The sequence below is a fragment of the Pyxicephalus adspersus genome, chromosome 6 (genome assembly GCF_032062135.1).
Source record: "Pyxicephalus adspersus chromosome 6, UCB_Pads_2.0, whole genome shotgun sequence".
In the NCBI taxonomy this organism is placed as follows: Eukaryota; Metazoa; Chordata; class Amphibia; order Anura; family Pyxicephalidae; genus Pyxicephalus; species Pyxicephalus adspersus.
In genome coordinates this window covers 86,660,060-86,679,047 of record NC_092863.1, presented here as the reverse complement: position 1 = coordinate 86,679,047, position 18,988 = coordinate 86,660,060, and the positions used below count along the sequence as shown (strand labels likewise).

The 18,988-nt window shown below is 37.9% G+C and overlaps 1 protein-coding gene across 1 annotated transcript in view; it reads right to left on the bottom strand.

Annotated features, from left to right (window-relative positions):
• DCC (DCC netrin 1 receptor) overlaps window positions 1-18,988 on the bottom strand; it is a 420,583-nt gene that overhangs the window by 77,417 nt on the left and 324,178 nt on the right. The window contains exon 12 of the mRNA XM_072413974.1: window positions 17,758-17,807. Within this exon, the coding sequence (XP_072270075.1) occupies window positions 17,758-17,807 (50 nt within the window). The remainder of the gene's footprint in view (window positions 1-17,757; window positions 17,808-18,988) is intronic.

Genomic DNA, 18,988 nt, shown 5'->3' with positions numbered 1-18,988 from the left:
ATCAAGTCTGACTCAGCCCCCATGACCTATGACCTAACCCTAAGCAACTTTTCCAATCACCTGAAAGCCACCAACAGAGTTGCTCATTTATACAAAGTAATTTACCTTTCAAAACTTAATTCAGAATTTTGCATCTGTCACTCCACAAATGAGTGCTTTGGCAGTATGTCCATTTGTAAAACCAACCAAATTTTTAGTTCCCCTACATATAAGTAATTCAACTGTATGAATGCCAACAATCTCCCGACTGAATAATTGAAAAATCTCCAGTTAATATAATTAGCAAAAAAAAGCATTTGTTGGGATCTTCATTTAAATTCTACAATCATTTTCTTTATAGTACTGTATATATATATATATATATATATATATATATATACATAGTGTGTTGCAATACATTAAATGTCTACTCTTTAGTTGGGATGTAGTTTATAGTTAAACTGTGTCAAGGCAGACTTAAAATATCTGAGCAGCCGGTATCAAATATCTGAGACAGTATTGTTTGGAAGCATGAGTGGTGGGAGACATTACTATTCACTGTCTTCTTTGCATAAGAATCACGTATCTAAATGTCATTATTTGCTACAGAGTGCATTTTTATGGTACAGAAATGCTCTAGAAGTCCAAAATTTCTTTGAAGCCAGCTGAAAACCTCTGAATTAAAATTCAATAAATATACCAAAGCAAAGATGACAGCCTCTAAGATGTCTATTTATAAAGTAGTTAATCTGGCATTTACCAAACATTTTCTGCACAACTTAATTTGGGTAGGAGAAAGTGGGAAAATGCCCAGGGCTTCCACTTTCTCTAGAGCCCATTTGACAGAATAGCAGGGGCGTGGAAGCTGGAATGCTGTATGTTTGGGGTTCCCACTTAATATTTGCTAAGAGACCTTTGATTCTCAGGTGGAGAATCTTCCAGGTCCATGAGTCTTCAATGGCAGTGATTAATTCCCTTTTAGAATGTTTGGTCAATGTCAAATTCACTGCTTTACAAACTGACCCCTTAGTATTCTAGTCATGTACCAAACGCCATAACTATAGGGCATGAAGTAATGAAGTATCCTTTTCCACAATCAGGAGGTAGATACAGGAAGATGTCTTGTAGACTGAGGATTAAAGGATTCTTAAGCAGAATCTGGTGTGGAAATGATAATTAGCACAGTGAGAGTCAAACGGAAAACTATTATTCTTAATAATTTAAAGGATTTCCATTTGAAGAAATGATCTTTTTCTCTGCTTTGTTAACCAGCCTTCCTCATCTTCCAATCTTTTCACATTTTAGTAACACAGCTAATCTCTTGTACACAGTAGGACACTAATTCACAATATGCATTTCCATCTACAGGACAGAACAGACACAAATCTGGCTGCTGCACCTATCTCTTAATTAAATAGACATGTTTACCAAGTGAATAAGGTTTCTACAATGAAACATGTATAATGATTTTAAAAGCATTGCAGAATTTTTGGTGCAATTATTTTACTTGTTATGCCAAGCTTTTAGTTTTTTATAATGCATGCGGTGATGATGTGGATTTTACTGTTTTCCAAGTCAAAGTTTGAGGACAACTTTTGTAATTAGGAATAGTGTTGATGTTCGAATTCGGGTTGTCCCTATATTCGACCCGAATATGGCTGTTCGAATTCGGGTATACCCGAACCGAATTTTGCTGCATTCGACAGCAAAAATTCGGGAGGAAAAAAAAAAAAAAAGCAGAGCTGTCAGCATAAAGCTCCGCTGATTTCTCTGCTCCCTAAGTTGCTGAGGAAAGGGAAATCCTGATCAGGCTTTCCCTTTCCTCAGGGAGTAGAGCAATCAGCGGAGCTTTATGCTGACAGCTCTGCTCCCCTGATCCTGGAGGCAATACGAGGGCAATAGAGGTCTCCATGCATACCTCTACTGCTCTGTGATTGGTCTATTTCTCAGCCAATCACAGAGCAGTAGAGGTATGACAGAACATACGGTAGTATTTCCATTCATTGCCCTCCTATTGCCTGCAGTTACAGCTAATTGAAGGCACCTGCTTTCAATTAGCTGTGACCGCACAGTTCCCACGGTGCAGGAATCCCACAATGACATTATGATTCATAATGTCATTGTGGGATAACCTGTAAAAAATAAAAAACACATACACAATAAATGATTTAAAAAAAAAAGAAAAAAAGTTAAATTACACAAACACACACATTAATAAAATAATTTTAAATTAAAGCCTTATCATATTTTTTACTTATATTTTAACCCTTTCAGGGAATAAGTAAGGGGATTTATGTACCCCTGTACTCATTCCCCAGGGTGGGGCGGTGGACATCTGGAAGTCTCCTTATTAAAGGGGGCTTCCAGATTCCAAAGTCCTGCTAAAAATGTTTATAAAAGCCCCCATTGTTTTCAATGAAAGCTTTCATAAAAGCTTAAAAACGCTTGAAAAAGCCTCCAATGAGTTCAATGGAAGCGTTTTCCCGCGTTTATCCAGCGTTTTAATTTTTTAAATGTTGCAAGCAACGTTTAAGATAACGCTCAAAAACATCCCTGAAGGAAACGTCCTGGTGTAGATTAGCCCATGGGAATGCAGTCCGTGTAGACTAAAGCTGCATACACACGTCCAATAATTATCGTTAGAAACGACTGATGAACAACCGATTGGCCAAAAAAAGGGACCAAGGACGCTGACGAACAAGGATTGTCGTTGGAAATGAACGACCGCCACGGTGGATCTGATTGGCCGACGATCTTTCACTATCTATCGTGTACGGTCGTTCAGTGATCGTGCATGTTTCTGCGGTACACTTTCTCCTTTACATGTGCCTCCCTGCATCGTTCAAACGATTGTATCTAGCGTATGGACACTGTTGGTGGATTATATATCAACGATCATATTGTTACAGCATGTAGAGAATTGTGCACAATATAATTGTTCAAGTATAATCGTGCATAATCGTTGATCGGTCGCAATGGTTCATTTTCTAACGATAATTATTGGAAGTGTGTACCTAGCTTTAGCCTAATAATGATGTGACAGGTGCACTTTGATATTCATGTGAAGCACAGGGGTATGGAATAGTGTTATGTATCTCTTTACAATGTATCTTTTTATGTATCCTTTTATAATGTATCTTTTTACATCTGTTTGGAGGCTGTAGAAGCTCTACACAGTGCTGAAACAAACCCGAATTTTTCTCCCATTGACTTTAATGTGTTCGACCACCCGAATTTTTTTGCTATATTCGGCCGAATAGCTGTCGAATCGAATAGTGAGCTATTCGACCAACACTAATTAGGAAAAAGGCTGTTTGTGCCCATTAAGACTGATAAAGTGTTATAACATGCAATAAAACACAACTTTCACAACAAGGCAGAAAACATGGTGCAAATCTTGCATTTTAGTGCATAAATTTCAAATGTTTCTTAATAGATGTAAAGTGGTGCATTGGCACCCTATTCAACAGGGATGAGCTGTCTTAACAAAATCTATGTTGATGAACAAAATATGAAATGTCAATGATCACGTGGTAACATTCAGCAAGGCTTTACGTTGCATGAGACCTATATTTAAAGCATTATTTTCGCAAACTTTGTCTGAAAAGTATTTGATTAATTTTCCCATGTATATATTTGCGATGCTGCATTTCTATGATTATATTGCACATATAGACCTATAGCATTTTGTTTTTAGCAGTGCCAAATGAAGGCAACAGTGGGCCCCTGTGCAAAACTGACCTGAGGCTCCATAACGGGCCCTCCTACAGTGGAACACTTTGCACCTTCCTATATCTGTTTTTAGTGCATCTCTATTATTTTATATTGTGTTTGCATAATAAATTTTAGCTCTCAGTATAATATGGTACCTCAGCAAAAATAGAAGTTTGTGGCCACAGCTTTTCATCAACAGCCACTACGAAAAAGTACATTTTGGGTCAGTTATAATGTATAGATTCTAGTTTATTAAACTATGAAACAAAGCCAGAGGGATCTGTCAGTTTTGCTGGAAGTTCTTGCTTAGTAGACATGGCCATGTGACAGCAGTTGTCTTCAATAATGAGCACCCCAGATAAAACATTAAAGAAAGGTTACAGCAAACCAGTTTATTCTCCTAGATTGTAAGCTCTTTTTGGGCAGGGTTCTCAACCCCTTCTGTGTCATTGTTAGTATCTGTCTGTCATTTGCAACCAATGTTTAATGTACAGCACTGCATAATATGTGTGGGCTTTATAAATACTGTTTAATAATAATATTATTTTAATTTTTGAGAAGTAAGTTTACCAACTTGACTCAGGAACTGGGATCTAGGCTCAACCAATCCCAGCTCCCTATTCAATAGGAAGGTCTCAATGGCCAAAGGGTACTTTGATAATAATAATAATTGTGCTGAGAAGAAATGTATCTTGCCTAAAGGCAAACGTCAAGCTAACAAAGGCAATAGCAGACTTTTTAGAGATGACCGTCAGGGTCACATTAAATATATTGAAATTGAAAGAAGTTTCAATCTGTACAAATCTCAGTTTAAAAAAAGTATTAAATAGGCAGGTGCCTTATTGCCAAAGAAAAATGCTCTGTCTCCACAGCAATAAAACAAACTTTCCTGCCTGTTTCCAATCTGTTTTAAAAAGTGCAATGATCTATGCATGTAGCCTCAGCATACCACAGTGCCAGAATAAATGAAGTCTTAAATCACTCTGGTCTGACTAATCAAGATATGCAAAGATCCTAAATTCAGAAAATGACTGGCTGAAGATGTTGGGGCTGCCACAGGTGCAAGAAGAGGTAATTCAGCTCCGCTTTGTCTAAAGCATTACAAAAAGTAACTTGATTTACTTAACTCACATACAGTGTTTAAGTTTTCCATATTCCATTTGTTCTTGAAGTTTCAAGCATAAGTCATTTAGATATTGCAGAATTGATGCAACCAGAAGAGAAAAAAAATAATGAAATGAAAGGTTACTAAATAAAAGCAGTGAATTCTATTGATTTGTATAAAATGAACAGTTATGGTGCAATTTGGTTGCTACGTGTTCTCAGCCCGCACCTCAATCTGAAAAAACCTTGTCGCAGTGCATATATAGTTCTTGGTACATTTGATTAGGCAATTGTTCTGTATTGATCAATGATGTTTAAAATGTATGTGTAGTCAAAACTTTCCTTCTTAGTTTTGAAAAGAATAGGAAAAGGGTTTAGAACCCATCATTTTGTTTTTCATTAACGACAACAAACTTTCCTGCCTGTTTGCAGCCTTTTGTATAATACAGGGTCTCAAATATCACTACACACTTCCTTTTTTCTATTTCGTTCCAGGTATCATTCTGAGAGACTTGAGGTCATCAGCATTTAACAACTTCGGCTTTGCACTTTTTGTAAGCCTTAACCATGGCTTGCCAATCGACATTGGAGCAGCATTGCAAAACTGCAAGAAGTTTTTTAGTCCCCCACTGCAGTTCAGCACGAGTTTAAGAAGCTTTATGGCCATCACGCTATCCATGGCAAGTTTCTCGAAACAGGATCTGTTCTTAACAAACCACACAGTGGAAGGCCTGCTACTACCATCACCAATGAAAGCACTGAACTTCTGGAGCAGGTGTTCGCGCAAAGCCGGGAAAAGTCCATCCGAAGGGCTGCAATGGAATTCAGCATCAACTAAAGCTCAATTCAGAGGATTCTTCGGAGAGTGATAAAGCTCTACCCGTATCAACTTCAGGTTGTTCAAAAACTTCAAGCAGAAGATTATGTCTGATTATCTCTGACTAACCTGGCTCCGTCTTGTTGAAAAAAGACATTAGCAAGATCACTCCTCACCTGAAATTGTGGCACAGCAAACTCCTGCAGCATCTCCACATAATTTTCCCCTGTACCGGTGGTCACGGTACCGAATGCATCGCATAAGAAAAATGGTCCAATCAGCTCAGAGCTAGACATTGCACACCAAACTACCAGCTTCGGAGAGTCTCATTCATGTTCAAGAATTCCTGCTGGATTTCATTTTCCCCAAATTTGACAGTTTGTCAGTTAACCCGACCAGAGAGATGAAAGATAGACTGATCCCTGAACCATAAGTTTTCCAAGAGCTGAGAGTCGTTTAGGTAATGGTGTAGGAGTGATTCACACATTTTCAGACAAGCATTATAATGTTCTGCAGCCTAAATCCAGAAAGCCCCCATATATAAAGATTACACCAACATTTAGATAAATTGCCAAAATCATATGTGCATCTTAAAAAATATGATTTTGTTTGCACAAAGTATGTACCTTGTTATCCTTTGCTGCATATCAGGGCTAATTATTTTTATAGCCACTTCCTGTCTGCATTTTAGAGATGAATGTATAGCATTTTTGGGATGAGTTTTTTTATGGTCACCACGGATGTATAATATGTGTTGAAATGGCCCTTTGTAGTCTCCATTGGAAGCCCATGAGACAGGATGACAATGCAGAAGCACAGCTGGGAAACAGGGGCAGGGCATTACCATTGTAGAACAGGGTGAATTATTTTGCAAACTTCATGTCTCATACATGTTTTCTCTAACAACTAGTTATCTGTTACTACCAAAAGATTTGAAGAAGCTAAAAAATCCAGATAACAAATATCTCTGCCTGAATTGGAATAAATGCTAGTAAATGGCTGACGATTATGAGCCGCTCTCAATCCAATATACTGCAAGCTTCAAAGCACAGAGAGCTCGCTGTTAGCCTTCATACAGTGTGTCAGCGGGATGCTGCAGCCTAGATTTGATGTGTGGCCCCGTACAAAGTCTAATGGAAACTACTTTCACTATATCAACTACTGTGCTGGGTGACAGCTTAGCTTTACACTAGAAAGCTATCAGGTTTTATAAGAGTAACAACATTGTTATGGCAAGATATGAAACGGACAAAACTTGGAAATGACTTAAGGTGTACAAACAGCATTGCAGTATTACAGAAAATGTGTTCTGCAAAGATGGTGATAGAAATGGGGTAGGAGCTGTCCTTTTTTTCTTCTTTTTTTGTAATGATTAAAGCCCAGGTGTCACACTTATTTTTATTACTATAGTCCAGTACACCTTCATTTGGCCATTACTAGAAAATTGCTTTACAGATAAGTGCACATATATTTGACAACATACATTGAAGCTGCACAGTGTAGCCTTGGTTATCTGTGGCCCTGCAATGGTTTACTGCATTGGGTCTTATTTTGCCGTGCTGGGGTTTAAATGTAGTAGCCATCATACGACGTAATATGGTAGCTTCAGGAAAAGATATTCTTCCATTGCAGCAATTCATACATATATCCTATTGTTGGTCCTCCAACTGAATAGACTAGGCATTCATGTTACAGAGAAGCCTTGACATGTCTTTCCAACTTCATTATCATTTCAAATCAATGCAGAATTATGTGCTTTGTAACAAATAACAAATTAGGTAGGTCTAGAAGTGATCAGAACAGTAAAATTCCAACTCAACCTATCAAATCCAGAAATCAAAATGGATTTAGAAATATCAAGTTGGAACTATTTTTTAATGATCTGTACTATACCAGCCAACAGCTTGACAAACACAGCTGTCAATAACGCCGCTGGGCAATGACAGTTGTCATTGACAGGTATAATGGGGCTTGGCCAATGACGCAAAATGACAGCTATCATAAACAAGCATAGTAGGGTTCAACCAATACAGACGACAAACAAAAACAGCTGTCAGTGTATAGAATGACTCAGCCAATACAAATAAAAACAGCTGTCAATGACAAGTATAGTAGGTCACCAATATGGCCACCAGGAGATGACAGCTCTCATTCCAAGGTACAATAGGGCCCGGCCAATCTGGGTGCCAAAGGATGACAGCAGTTATCAACTAGTAACCAATGTCAAATCAGAACTTGGTGTGCCAAATTCCAATCCAAGTTCCAGTCTGATTTCAGAATAGCTCCCATTTGAATCAGAATCAACTCCCATTGGAACCATCCAACTACTACTAGTCAGGTGGTTTGCTCAATGACACAAAGGCAATGTGCTGGGATTTTTTTCCCTGCTGTCCCTGTATTATCCAGTCAACAAGCTGGACATGGAGCTGACCAAGCTGTTTTGCTTAACTTCAGTAGAGAAAAGTGAGGTTGTTGACTTGGCTGAGCTGTTTGGCAGCGCTGCTTAAACATTGAGAACAGCTAAAAAGAATTACAAATCTCATAACAACCAAAGCGGATCAGAAAATGTATTATTTTAGCTGCCTATTTGTTGTTTAGTCTTGGAGTTCACCTTTAAAGACAGCCTTGTGGAACACTTAACTAGCTTGACATGAGAAGTGCTGAGACCTGTCACAGTGTTGGCATCTGAGACTATAATCGTCTGACGGGAGTGTATAACATTTGTTGGCATGATGTGACGCTTGCTTTAACCAAGCATAAAATCCTTTTAATGCGACAGTGTGCATCATAAAGCAGGGAAAAGGGAATTTCTTATCCTTTATTGTTTACACTACACAAAGCCTGAACAGATTAGCTGGCAGAGCAGAATGCATAGCATTACAGGAAGGTTTATTTAGCAAAATAACCCCCTTTTCAACTTCTTTCTAAAACAATATTGACTTGGAATGGCCTTCCAGAAGATCATTGTTGAAGGCAACAAGGAATCAGGATTTGATAACGACAGAATGAAAAGATAATCACCTGGTTATCTGTTATTCAGTCTATAGGTGCACTTTTTCTGCCAGCCACACTAGATTGTTGGTGGATTTCACAATTTGTGGCTGAACACTAGAAGGCAGCAGATATGTTGTCAGCTTGCCTATTGGAAAACACCATATCCCACGATTCCTTGCATTGTGTATCATGGATGTGGGTGTTTACACTTGTAATCTCAGCTCTCTATTTCGCAATGGGACGGCTACAAATAAAACATTCTGAATAGAGCATGAATTGTAGCCACAGATATTAAGGATATGTAGTTCTCTGAAAAAGATATAAGGCATTAATGAAGACTAACTGAACACATATTTTTAGATCAACAGAAGGAAGGAACATTAAGGTAAAAAAAAAAGTATGTTTTTTTTACGTTATTCTTTTAAAACTTTTTTAACAGCAGTTTCTTGTTCGTAATGTTTGTTTCACTTTCCACCATATAGAAGCAGCATGATCCTAGTACAACAGCCCTGTTCACCCTCCAAAGTCCTCCTCTGCTGCAGGTTCCAGGAAAAGGTTGGTTGCACAGCACAGGGTGGCTGTTCAAAAAAGTTTAAAAGTCCTACCTAAACCAGCTGCAAAGGATTACGGGAAAATACAAAAATTAAGCTATTTCCCATGTCACTTACTGAGTTAACCGTTGTTTTAATACAATACTTTAAATGGAAATATAAAAATGAAACGGCATTGGAGTTCCTATAAACTGCATTTTAGTCACTTTATTAACAATATGTGATCTGGCCCTGTAACAATCCAGCTCTATTCTACTCTATTTGTAATAGAAGCGGGATGAATGCGAGCAATAAAGCACTGGCGGTGCATTTAATGAGATGCCGGTTCCAGTAAGCCAAATCCCATATCTCTAAATAAGCTCTTTATTCTTTGTCATGCTGATCAATAATTGACAGTTACTTTTCTTTAGGTGAAAATTGTACTTCATCACCGCTGTTTACCTTGCTGCAAGAATGGTAATATTTATTCCTTTCTGCTTAAAGTGCCGTATTTTCAGATTGGCAAAGCAGATTTCTGTCCTGCTGAGTGTCTATGTGCAATCCACAAGAAGGGAAAATGAATTCCCAAAACACTGGTTAATGTTTATTAATGACTGACTGCTGTCTGTCCTTATGCCTTCTAACTGCCCAAGTCTTTTCTCTACTGCCCTTCTCCCTTTTTTTTCAGTTTACCTCTTCCTAATTCTCTTGTCTCATCCCCTTTTCTTTCCCCTTTTCCCGGTATACTTTTTTTCTCCCTCTTCCCCTCTCCCCCATCTTTTGTCTCCCTCTTCCCCCTTTTTTACCATTTTCCTTTCCCCCTTCCCCTTTCTTTCTTCCTCCTATCTCCATTTCTCTCCCCCTACCTTTATTACTATATCCCCCCTCCCTCTTCCTCTCCAGTCCTACCTTTTTCTCTCTATCTCCCCCACTTTCCCTTTCCCCTTATTATTGTTTTTATTCCCCGCTCCCATTGAGTCTGCCTTTTTCTCCTTTCTGTCTCTTTCCCTTTCTCTTTCTTTCTCCCCTTTACTATACTTTTTTTCTCTCTGTCTTTACTTCCTCTTTCACTCTCCACCCTCCTCACTTCTCCCTATTTTTATTTCTTGCCCTCTTTGTTTCTTTCCTTCTCTAATTCATTCTCTATTTCTTTCCATCCCCCATTTCTCCTATTTTTCTCTCTCCCCCTTTTTCCCTTTTTCCTCCCTCTCCGTCCATCCTTTTTCTTTCTATCTCGCCTCTCTCATTCACTCTTCACCCTCTTTCACTCCAACCCCCCCCCCCCCTCTTTCTCTCTATCCCATCTTCCTTTTCATCTTTTTCCCTCTCACTTTTTTTCTTTCTCCCTCTTCTCTCTCTTTTCTCTCTAGCCGATTCTCCTCTTTCTTTCTTGTTCATATTTTTCTCTTGCATACTTTCTAGCTGTTTATTTTCTTTCTTGAACCCCCCACCCCAAACTAATTCCAAACATTACAATGACAGCTTCAATACAATTTAATAAAAGAGTGAATTGAACAATGGGGAAAAAACATACTACTACAGCAGAGTGCAATTTTTCTCCAATCTCCTTCCAGTTGATCAAATCCAACTTGGATAACTCTGCAAGTTAATAAACATGTGCATAGCCAGATGATTAACCCTTTCATATTTCTTTAGTATTATTATTATTAGTATCTCTAATATCTAATATAACTAATCTATTAGTATAATAATATACACTAGTATCTCTTATCGTGTCTTGTGCCTCTCCTGTGTGTGTATGTGTTTGGTGGCTTAGTTTGCTTCTATTATTTAGATCTTTCTCTTATTTTATCTTAACAATTAAATAACTAGCAACACATCCTTGTAAATCAATGCTATTAGATGGCTTGTATGACAGGGCCCTGAATCATGTGGAACATTTATCTTTTAGCTATCCTGAGTGACTTCATTTACAGCCAATGCAGAAAACCCAATCAAAGCAAAATTTCACTTTGGTTATTAAAAAATTTTTCCCGGTCATGAAAGATCTTTGCAGATCTAAAATTGAAATACAATTGGGAGACGCAGAAGGCCAACCGAATGGAAACAGTTTCTGATTTCCTGAGCGTCTGTATAAAAACAGTTGCCATAGTTGAACAAAGGCAATCTTTATTTATTTATTTTTTTAATGGTGGATCCCGAATAAAAAAAGTTTTTTTGATTATTTTAAAATTCAAATTAGCTAACAATTATGTATGAAGTATTTTAGCCCTAAGGAGTTGTCCTTTAGGGAATGAGTGCAACAATGACAGTTAATGTCACCAGCCTCTAGGAGGGATGGCTGGCATGATCTTATATAACAGCAGGGGGGGGCTAATATGCAATAATGCTTTCACAAAGTCACAGTGTATCCCGCAGTGAGATACAGGTTCAGGCAGATTCTTGTACTCTATTTACGGTGATATGTTTGACATCTTGACACATGAAGCAATCTCCTTAATTTGATGGGCCATCTTTATTTAACAAATAAATAATTTAGATGTTCTGTCCCTGCTGATTTATTGTTTAGCAGAAATAATTGCAATGGGTTCCGGAATTTCCGAATATCAAATTATAAGAAAAACATAACAAGCCGAAAGTCATACAGACAACCATTCAGGATTATCTGCCAAGTTCATGAAAAGTCCGCAATAACAGAGCGCTACCGGAAAAAGGTTTGCCTACCGCGTATCTTAGTTACAAGTTACAGTATATGATTGCCAAACCCACTAGTATCTCTGATGTCTGTAACAGGTTATTTGTCACCAGTTATTGAAAGAACTTGGATTGCTAGATGTCAGTTAGGTAATACACAACCTGGGTCAGTTTTAGCGAGGGGCAAGCGGGACAATTTCCGGGGCCCCCACCTTCTCCTGGGTCTCAATTAACAGAATGGCAGAGGTGAAGAGAATTAGAATGTTGTGCTCGTAGGGCCCCCAATTCACTTTTGCTCAGGGTCCCATATTGTCGAAATCAGTCCCTGTCTTTTACATCTCAAAAAATGTACCCTACAGACCCATCTTATTCTGACATACAGTCTCTTCTTCTAGATCTAATATGAGAAGGTCACAGTTCATGGCTTTGTCATAAATGTGTGTTTCAGAATGGCTCTTTTTAAAGTCTCTCATCTTGTAATTTGCTGCAAAGAGACAATGTTGCAGCCTAATCACAGGGGAAGAAGAGAATAAGAAAAAGCTTCCTCTTACTTGCAATAGACTCATGATATCATTTTAGTATAGTTCAGTGTTTCTCAAACTTTTTAACACGGGAAATCCTTACAATTACTTTCAGGTCTTCAGGGAACCCCTGCTATATTTACTATATCCACAGATCACAGTGCATTAGTGTAGAGGTCAATAGGAAGAATTCTTCTTACTTTGCTGACCAGTGGGAAAAATGTCACCTTTACAGAGAGCCAAAAAGATCATTGGTGTCACATAAACTGACCTGAGCCAAAAATTACTAATTTCTCAAGGAACCCCAAGCAACCTCCTACATACAATTCGATATAACATATTTATCTCCACCACTAAACTAAAGGTATATCTTTATCAAATTCTGAACGAAGATGACACCAAGGTTACTGGGTGACACATCTCCAAAAAATCTTGATTCTGTGGGAAGTTAAACAGACCAGAATGGAACTAGTTAAGAGTCTAAAGCACTTCTGAATGTCATATCCAGCCATTAAAAACTCCCAGCACAGACATGCAAACTAATAAAAGCGATTGGTTTAATGAACTCAGACAAAAGCATTAAAATGTAAATGTGGTTGAAGCTCGGGTAACCTGGGTGACGTTTTTAATATCCCACCATTTCAATGCGCCGTGGTTTTATTTGAAGATGAAAGCTTTCACCTTGTTTGTGGGAGGGGGGGGGGGCTTGGTGGAAACAGGCCCTCGCGTCTGCTAGGCAAAAGCCCTAGAAACTTTGTTTTATTGATTTTTCTATAACTTTGATGTGAAAATTGGATTGCTCTGATTTTCACAGAACTGTTGAAACAACCGCCTTAGGCTCATTAAGCAAATACCCCAAAAATCATTCGGAAACAAAACAAAAGAACGCCTCTTAATATGACTCTAGTTCTAAGGTAAAATTTACCTTGGGGACAGCACACAAATGAATTTTGGATACCTGTGTTTGACTAGGAATCAAATATTACGTATTTAGTAGAAGCTCTGAGGCGACGCCAAGGCAATAATCTTTGAGAAATATCCTGCACAGGAGAACCATTTAAACCTCGAAGTACTTTCTCTTTTATGGCTGAAAAACAATTATATCTGTAGTTAGAGCACACAATGGCAAAGAAATTAAATGTATCCACTATAGATGTAAACTTTATTAGATCAGATGGTTAGAATCTCGGCGCGTTATTGAGCGAGCTGATCAAACATCAGCAGGTCAGCGAGAGGTCTTGGAAGCTGGAAAGTGGGCTGCCATCTTATTTTGAGAGGAAGATGGGTTCAAGTAAGCAAGCCACTGTCAGAAAAATAATATTTCCTAAAAGTTGATACACACATGTTAAGTCATTTTGACAGTGGTTGCCAGGAAAAAAAGAAAGGATGAATCTTGCAAAGGGGGAACACAGACATCAATCCAAAACAAGACAAGAGTTTACCCCTTTCCTACTTTATCCAAGTGGTGGTAGTCCACAGTGGCAGACATATTTTCCAATTTACAGATAGAAAAAGAGCTTATTAGCAGTACCCACTGTGGAAATCATAGTGTGGGTATTTCTCATAGTCCAGCAATACCCACTATGAGATGTTAGCTGGGCACCCCAGAGTTCAGAACTAGGAGACCATTGCTCCTTCAGTGTAAATCTTAAATAGGAATATTTCATGAAAAATGAGCCATACTGGTAATGGTAGCCTCACATCATGTGATATGAGCTGCTGAGGCTTTAGATCCCATGAACAAGCTTGGCCTTTATGGCAAAGAGCAAGGCATGTTTTGGTAATTTGGAAATGTTGACTGCTCAACTGCATGTAGTGTGAAAGTAATCAGGATTTAATGAGTAAAATACTTGCAGATTCAAAGTCAGAGCAGGTCAACTTAATTTTAGAAGATTTGCTCATTTCTACTTGTAAATGTACACGCAAATGTTACTTGTAAACTACTACTTGTAAACGTACACGCAATATATTTATATATATAGCTATATATATATATATATATATATATATATATATATATATATATAAATATATAATATATATAATGTAAGTAAATCAGTGCTAATAATATTTCTCCCATGTGTGGCTGACATTTGCAGGAATGGAGGCACAGTTGGCTCCTGGGAGAAAGTAACAGATGGCCTGTAATTGCAGAGGCAGTATGTGACAGAGCAGATTCTCAATCCTCTTGTCTTGCTCGGACAAGGCCAGATAATCTGCCAATGCTCTGAGAGCAGGCAAAATGAAACAGGATTGATCTGTTCTTATAGCCAGCAAGCACTTAGCAGCGCTTGCCTTTTGCAGCTTCAAGCTTATTACTAATGTAACCAGCCTTGTTTCTCCACAACATAGGAAAGTGATCAGAACATGCAGCCAGGACATAATGCCAAAAGTGCGATATGGCTCCTGTCTAACTGTAATAGCAGGGGTAAGAATAGTGTGTTTGTCATTCTGTGCTCACAGTTTTCTACAATACGACATTAACATATGACATAATTCACTGGAAGAGATTGGCTCCTCCATCTTACCATACGCACATCTCAATGTTTGCCCTGGAATATTGAATAATTAAAAAATTGGCATATAAACTCTCATTTTGTTCCATCCTTTTCTCTAAGGCTCATGCCAATCCCTTTGCTGGTAGTAATAAAAAAGCAGCAAGATTATTAATAGACCACTCACCTAGACCTATAGAGTCGCTCCCTTATTGGCCAAAGAGGTGAAACGACTCTATTACTGGTGAGCGAAATTTGGCAATATTGTAAAATCAGATGACCATTGTCTTTGGCGTCAACCAATAGCAGAAAACAAAGCAAAATCAGGCACATGTAGAAGACTGCTTAGGCACCTGTTTATGCAACCCCAAAGAGTCAAAGATTCCCTTTTGCACCATAGGGTGTAGGTTTGTTGGGTTTTCATCATTTTTTGTCATGGAAGATGCATTTCTGATTTAAACAGGGCTTTATAATCGTTTCACTCTGCATCTCCGAGGTGTAAATGAACCCAATGAATGTGGGGGTGGGGTTCAGCTTCATACTGTGAGGGCTCTGACAACCTCTTAAATATCCCTCAACACCTCTCCTTACACCAGTTTCAAATATTTTAATTTCTATTTAGGAATGTTTTACATTCATAGGAACCAATTCACAAAGTTTGCTACAAAGATTATTGCTGCAATTCTTCCATGGCATAAAGAAAATTAGCCTGTTTGTCAAGACAAAAATTAGCCTGTTGTCAAGACAAAATGGGATGAATATAAAGTTAAAAAAACAAAAATTGCTATGGGGTACAAAGCTTTGGATCCCAGCGAGGATGGTAGAGGTGGTGCTGATAAACCAGATATCAGCTGTCAATATACTGGATCCAACCAAAAATGTGATGTAACCCACCACAATGTGTTAAGCTTAGGTACCTTAATGTATTAGGTTGCTATTGAGAAAAAAAGGCATTGCAACGCACTAACACATATACCACGTGTTAAGTGCGTTCCTGCAGACAGGAGTCAGTGGGACCTTATTCGAGGACTTCAACATCATTTTATTTGAAAAAAAATACTTAAAGTTAATTTTATGTGAAAAAATACCAACTCTACTCCTATGCTTTTTTAAACATTGGGAAACTACTGGGAGGTAAAAAATGAACACAGCTTATAGAACTGATTGATGTGCTATAAATAATAGCAAACAATCAACTTCCATTTGTCATGTCTGCAGCCTAGTGTCTACAGCCTAATTTTAACTGGTTGCCAAAAAATGTACCTGTAAATCTTCTTTTCTTTGCCCTGTTGTTGGAAATGTTAACAGCAGTTAAATAAAATCCCATATATATTTTGTTAACATTTATTTTTAGTATTAGTCTTATTGGAGTAGAAACTTTTTTTCCAGCAAACATGTCTAGTTTTCCCCCCATCAAGTACCCCGGTATGAACAGCTGCACAATAATGCCTTCAAAAGCTTTCAAAAGGCCAGTTTTCAGGCTCTCCATACTCCAGACACTGATCACGCTGGAGTTTAGGTTTAAAAACGATGAGTGATTTTGAGTGATTGATTAGGGTCAAAATAAGAGTCACTCGTAGAGGAATAATGGGTCAGTCACTTCATTTCAACCTCTTATTCAAATTTCGGTATGGCTGACTGCTTTCCTATTTATGATAAATGTCAAGTGGATGTAGCGGGGCCTACAGAATCTGCCTGTCTCTCATCCGCCATGCTTTCTTTCCCTGAGCAATTTACTTGACTGAATGCTGAATTATGCTTGTAAAGCTGTTTGATTAGTATTTTCAGCCACTTTTATTTCCTCCAAAACACTTAAAGCAACCTATTAAATTTGTAGATTTTGTCTGCACAGAAAGCTTAGCTGTTGTCAATAAGAAATCTATTAGAATAAGGTATTTTACCACTGTGTATCATTTTTAATTCACTTTTATATAGATTACTATGGAACTGCAAACAGATATATATATATATACAAAAAAAAAAACTGTTTAATCTGGTCATGCATTCAATAGGTAATCATTATACTTATTTTATATAAGCTAACATACATAACTAAATCTCTATCCATATTTGCTTTGTGGACATTTCAGAGGGAGTGTTTGTTCTATTAAGCAACCAAGGCTTCTCAAGGGTGGGCAGAAAAAAAAATCCATCATCATAGTGCTGCACATGTGCAACCAGAAGTATTGTTCAAAATCAGTGATCCAAGCCAGGACTTGTTGTGCTGTCTGTAAGGGGTGTCTGAATAACAAAACTGGCTAAGAGAATTACAAGTGAAATTACCAGAATTCAGTAAGTAATTTTATGTTTCAGTTTCTGGCCAAAAAAAATGAATGATCATATTTCAATGGAAGAGCCTTTTATAGGTCTTTCAGCATCGTTTCACTATAAAAAGTTGTTTTTTAAAAAAAGTATTGCTGGCTCCTCATTGGTCAAAGACTTGACTGCTGGTAATAATAACCAAGAAAGAGCAAGATTTCTTAGTGTATAAGATGCAACTAATTACTATCCAAATTAAATGATTCTTTGTCTTTACCTTTGAAAACCTTCATTTAAATTTTGTGTTCTCAAGATTCCTAGCAAAGTCATGCTAATAATCAGCAGGAGGTGTCTTACTAAAAAAGGAAACCAAAGCCAAGTTGAATGTTTTGCTGGAAATTAAATCTAAACTTGACCACCATGTTTAAAAATCCTGAGTCACCCCACAATGAAATGTGAGGCTTAGATTAACCTACTGAGCGATGCCCAACATGAGAACGGATGATGTATTAGATGATTTCTCAACACTCAAAGCTGGACATTGCATAGTCAGATTCAGCTATTTGAAATGTTTCCCCTTTGGGTGTTTCAGTGGCCATTTATGCATGATAGCATATGATGAGCACATAACAAATTTTATTGGTACATCACAAATATTATACTGATGATAAAGTTTAATTTAGACTTACCCTGGAGTTCACCACTTCTAGGGAGACATTCTGAGGCATGGCACTTGGTACTAGAAAAGAAAAGACAGATATTTAAAATTATACTAAAATTATGTATTATTTTCCCCCTAAAACTGTATAACAATCAGCAGAACATCAATGTTTAAATTATAAGTAAACCCATTACTCAAATCATGAATACAGTGAGCTTTAACATGTTAATGTGATTTCAAAAAATCATTTTCAGTAATATTATTTCAATAAAATAAAATATGATGATCTTGCTATTAAGGTCCTAGATTAGGCACTCCTATTATGGTCTGACAGCGCTACCAGTGTTGCTCTTAAGTTGTCGTCCTTGACATGGGCATCCAATGTGTTGAAATATGTATTCAATACACATTGTCACTATATAAGAACCTGCCCTTTGAAAGAGATGGGAGCAGATTGGCAGCACAGAGAGGTAATAAAGAATGGAAACAAAATCATAATAAACATATTTCAGGACCTTTGATAATAATAATAAACCCTTTGCCAGGTTTTTATTGCTGTGTGAGTCCCTTCAAGGCAGTGAAGAACTCTTCACTGGGGGCACTTGTTCTAGTGGAATAGAGGTACTTGTTAGTAAAGGGGCAGTACCACCTTCCAACGTCTCCTTCATCAGGTTCCTCATTTCCAACCATCCCATTTCCAATATCCACTGATCTCTGTACATCTTCTTCACCATGTCCCCGCTCAACAACTACTGCAATAGGGTCCTATTGTCTCTTGCAGCATGTTACCAATCTCACACGACTCCTACAGTGGGTTGTACACAGTCTATGGTCATCTACTGCAGCATGTACCCTACTAGTCTCTAACCATTAGTGTTTCTTTTATCTTTGATCTTATCCTGCAGTCTTTGCTTGTCTCCTGATCATGTTCCTAGCCTTCAACCATTCCTGTGGTATGTATTTCATATCTGATATTCTCCCACACCATGTTGACTCCAACCACTACTGCCCTCTGACCTTCACTTGAAATATACTGTATATCCAGTCTTCAATTGCTCCTTTTGAAAATTTGCAGTTTCTAAACATCCCCTGCAGCATTAATCCAGTCTCCAATCACTCCTGTTGTGTGTCTGCAGTCCTTGACCATCTCCATGACTTCAACAGTCTTCTGTAGGATGCCTTCAGTTTCTGACAGTCTCTTGTAATGTTAGATACTAAAACTATATGCTGCCTTTTGGTTTGTAAGGGGACAGGCCTAT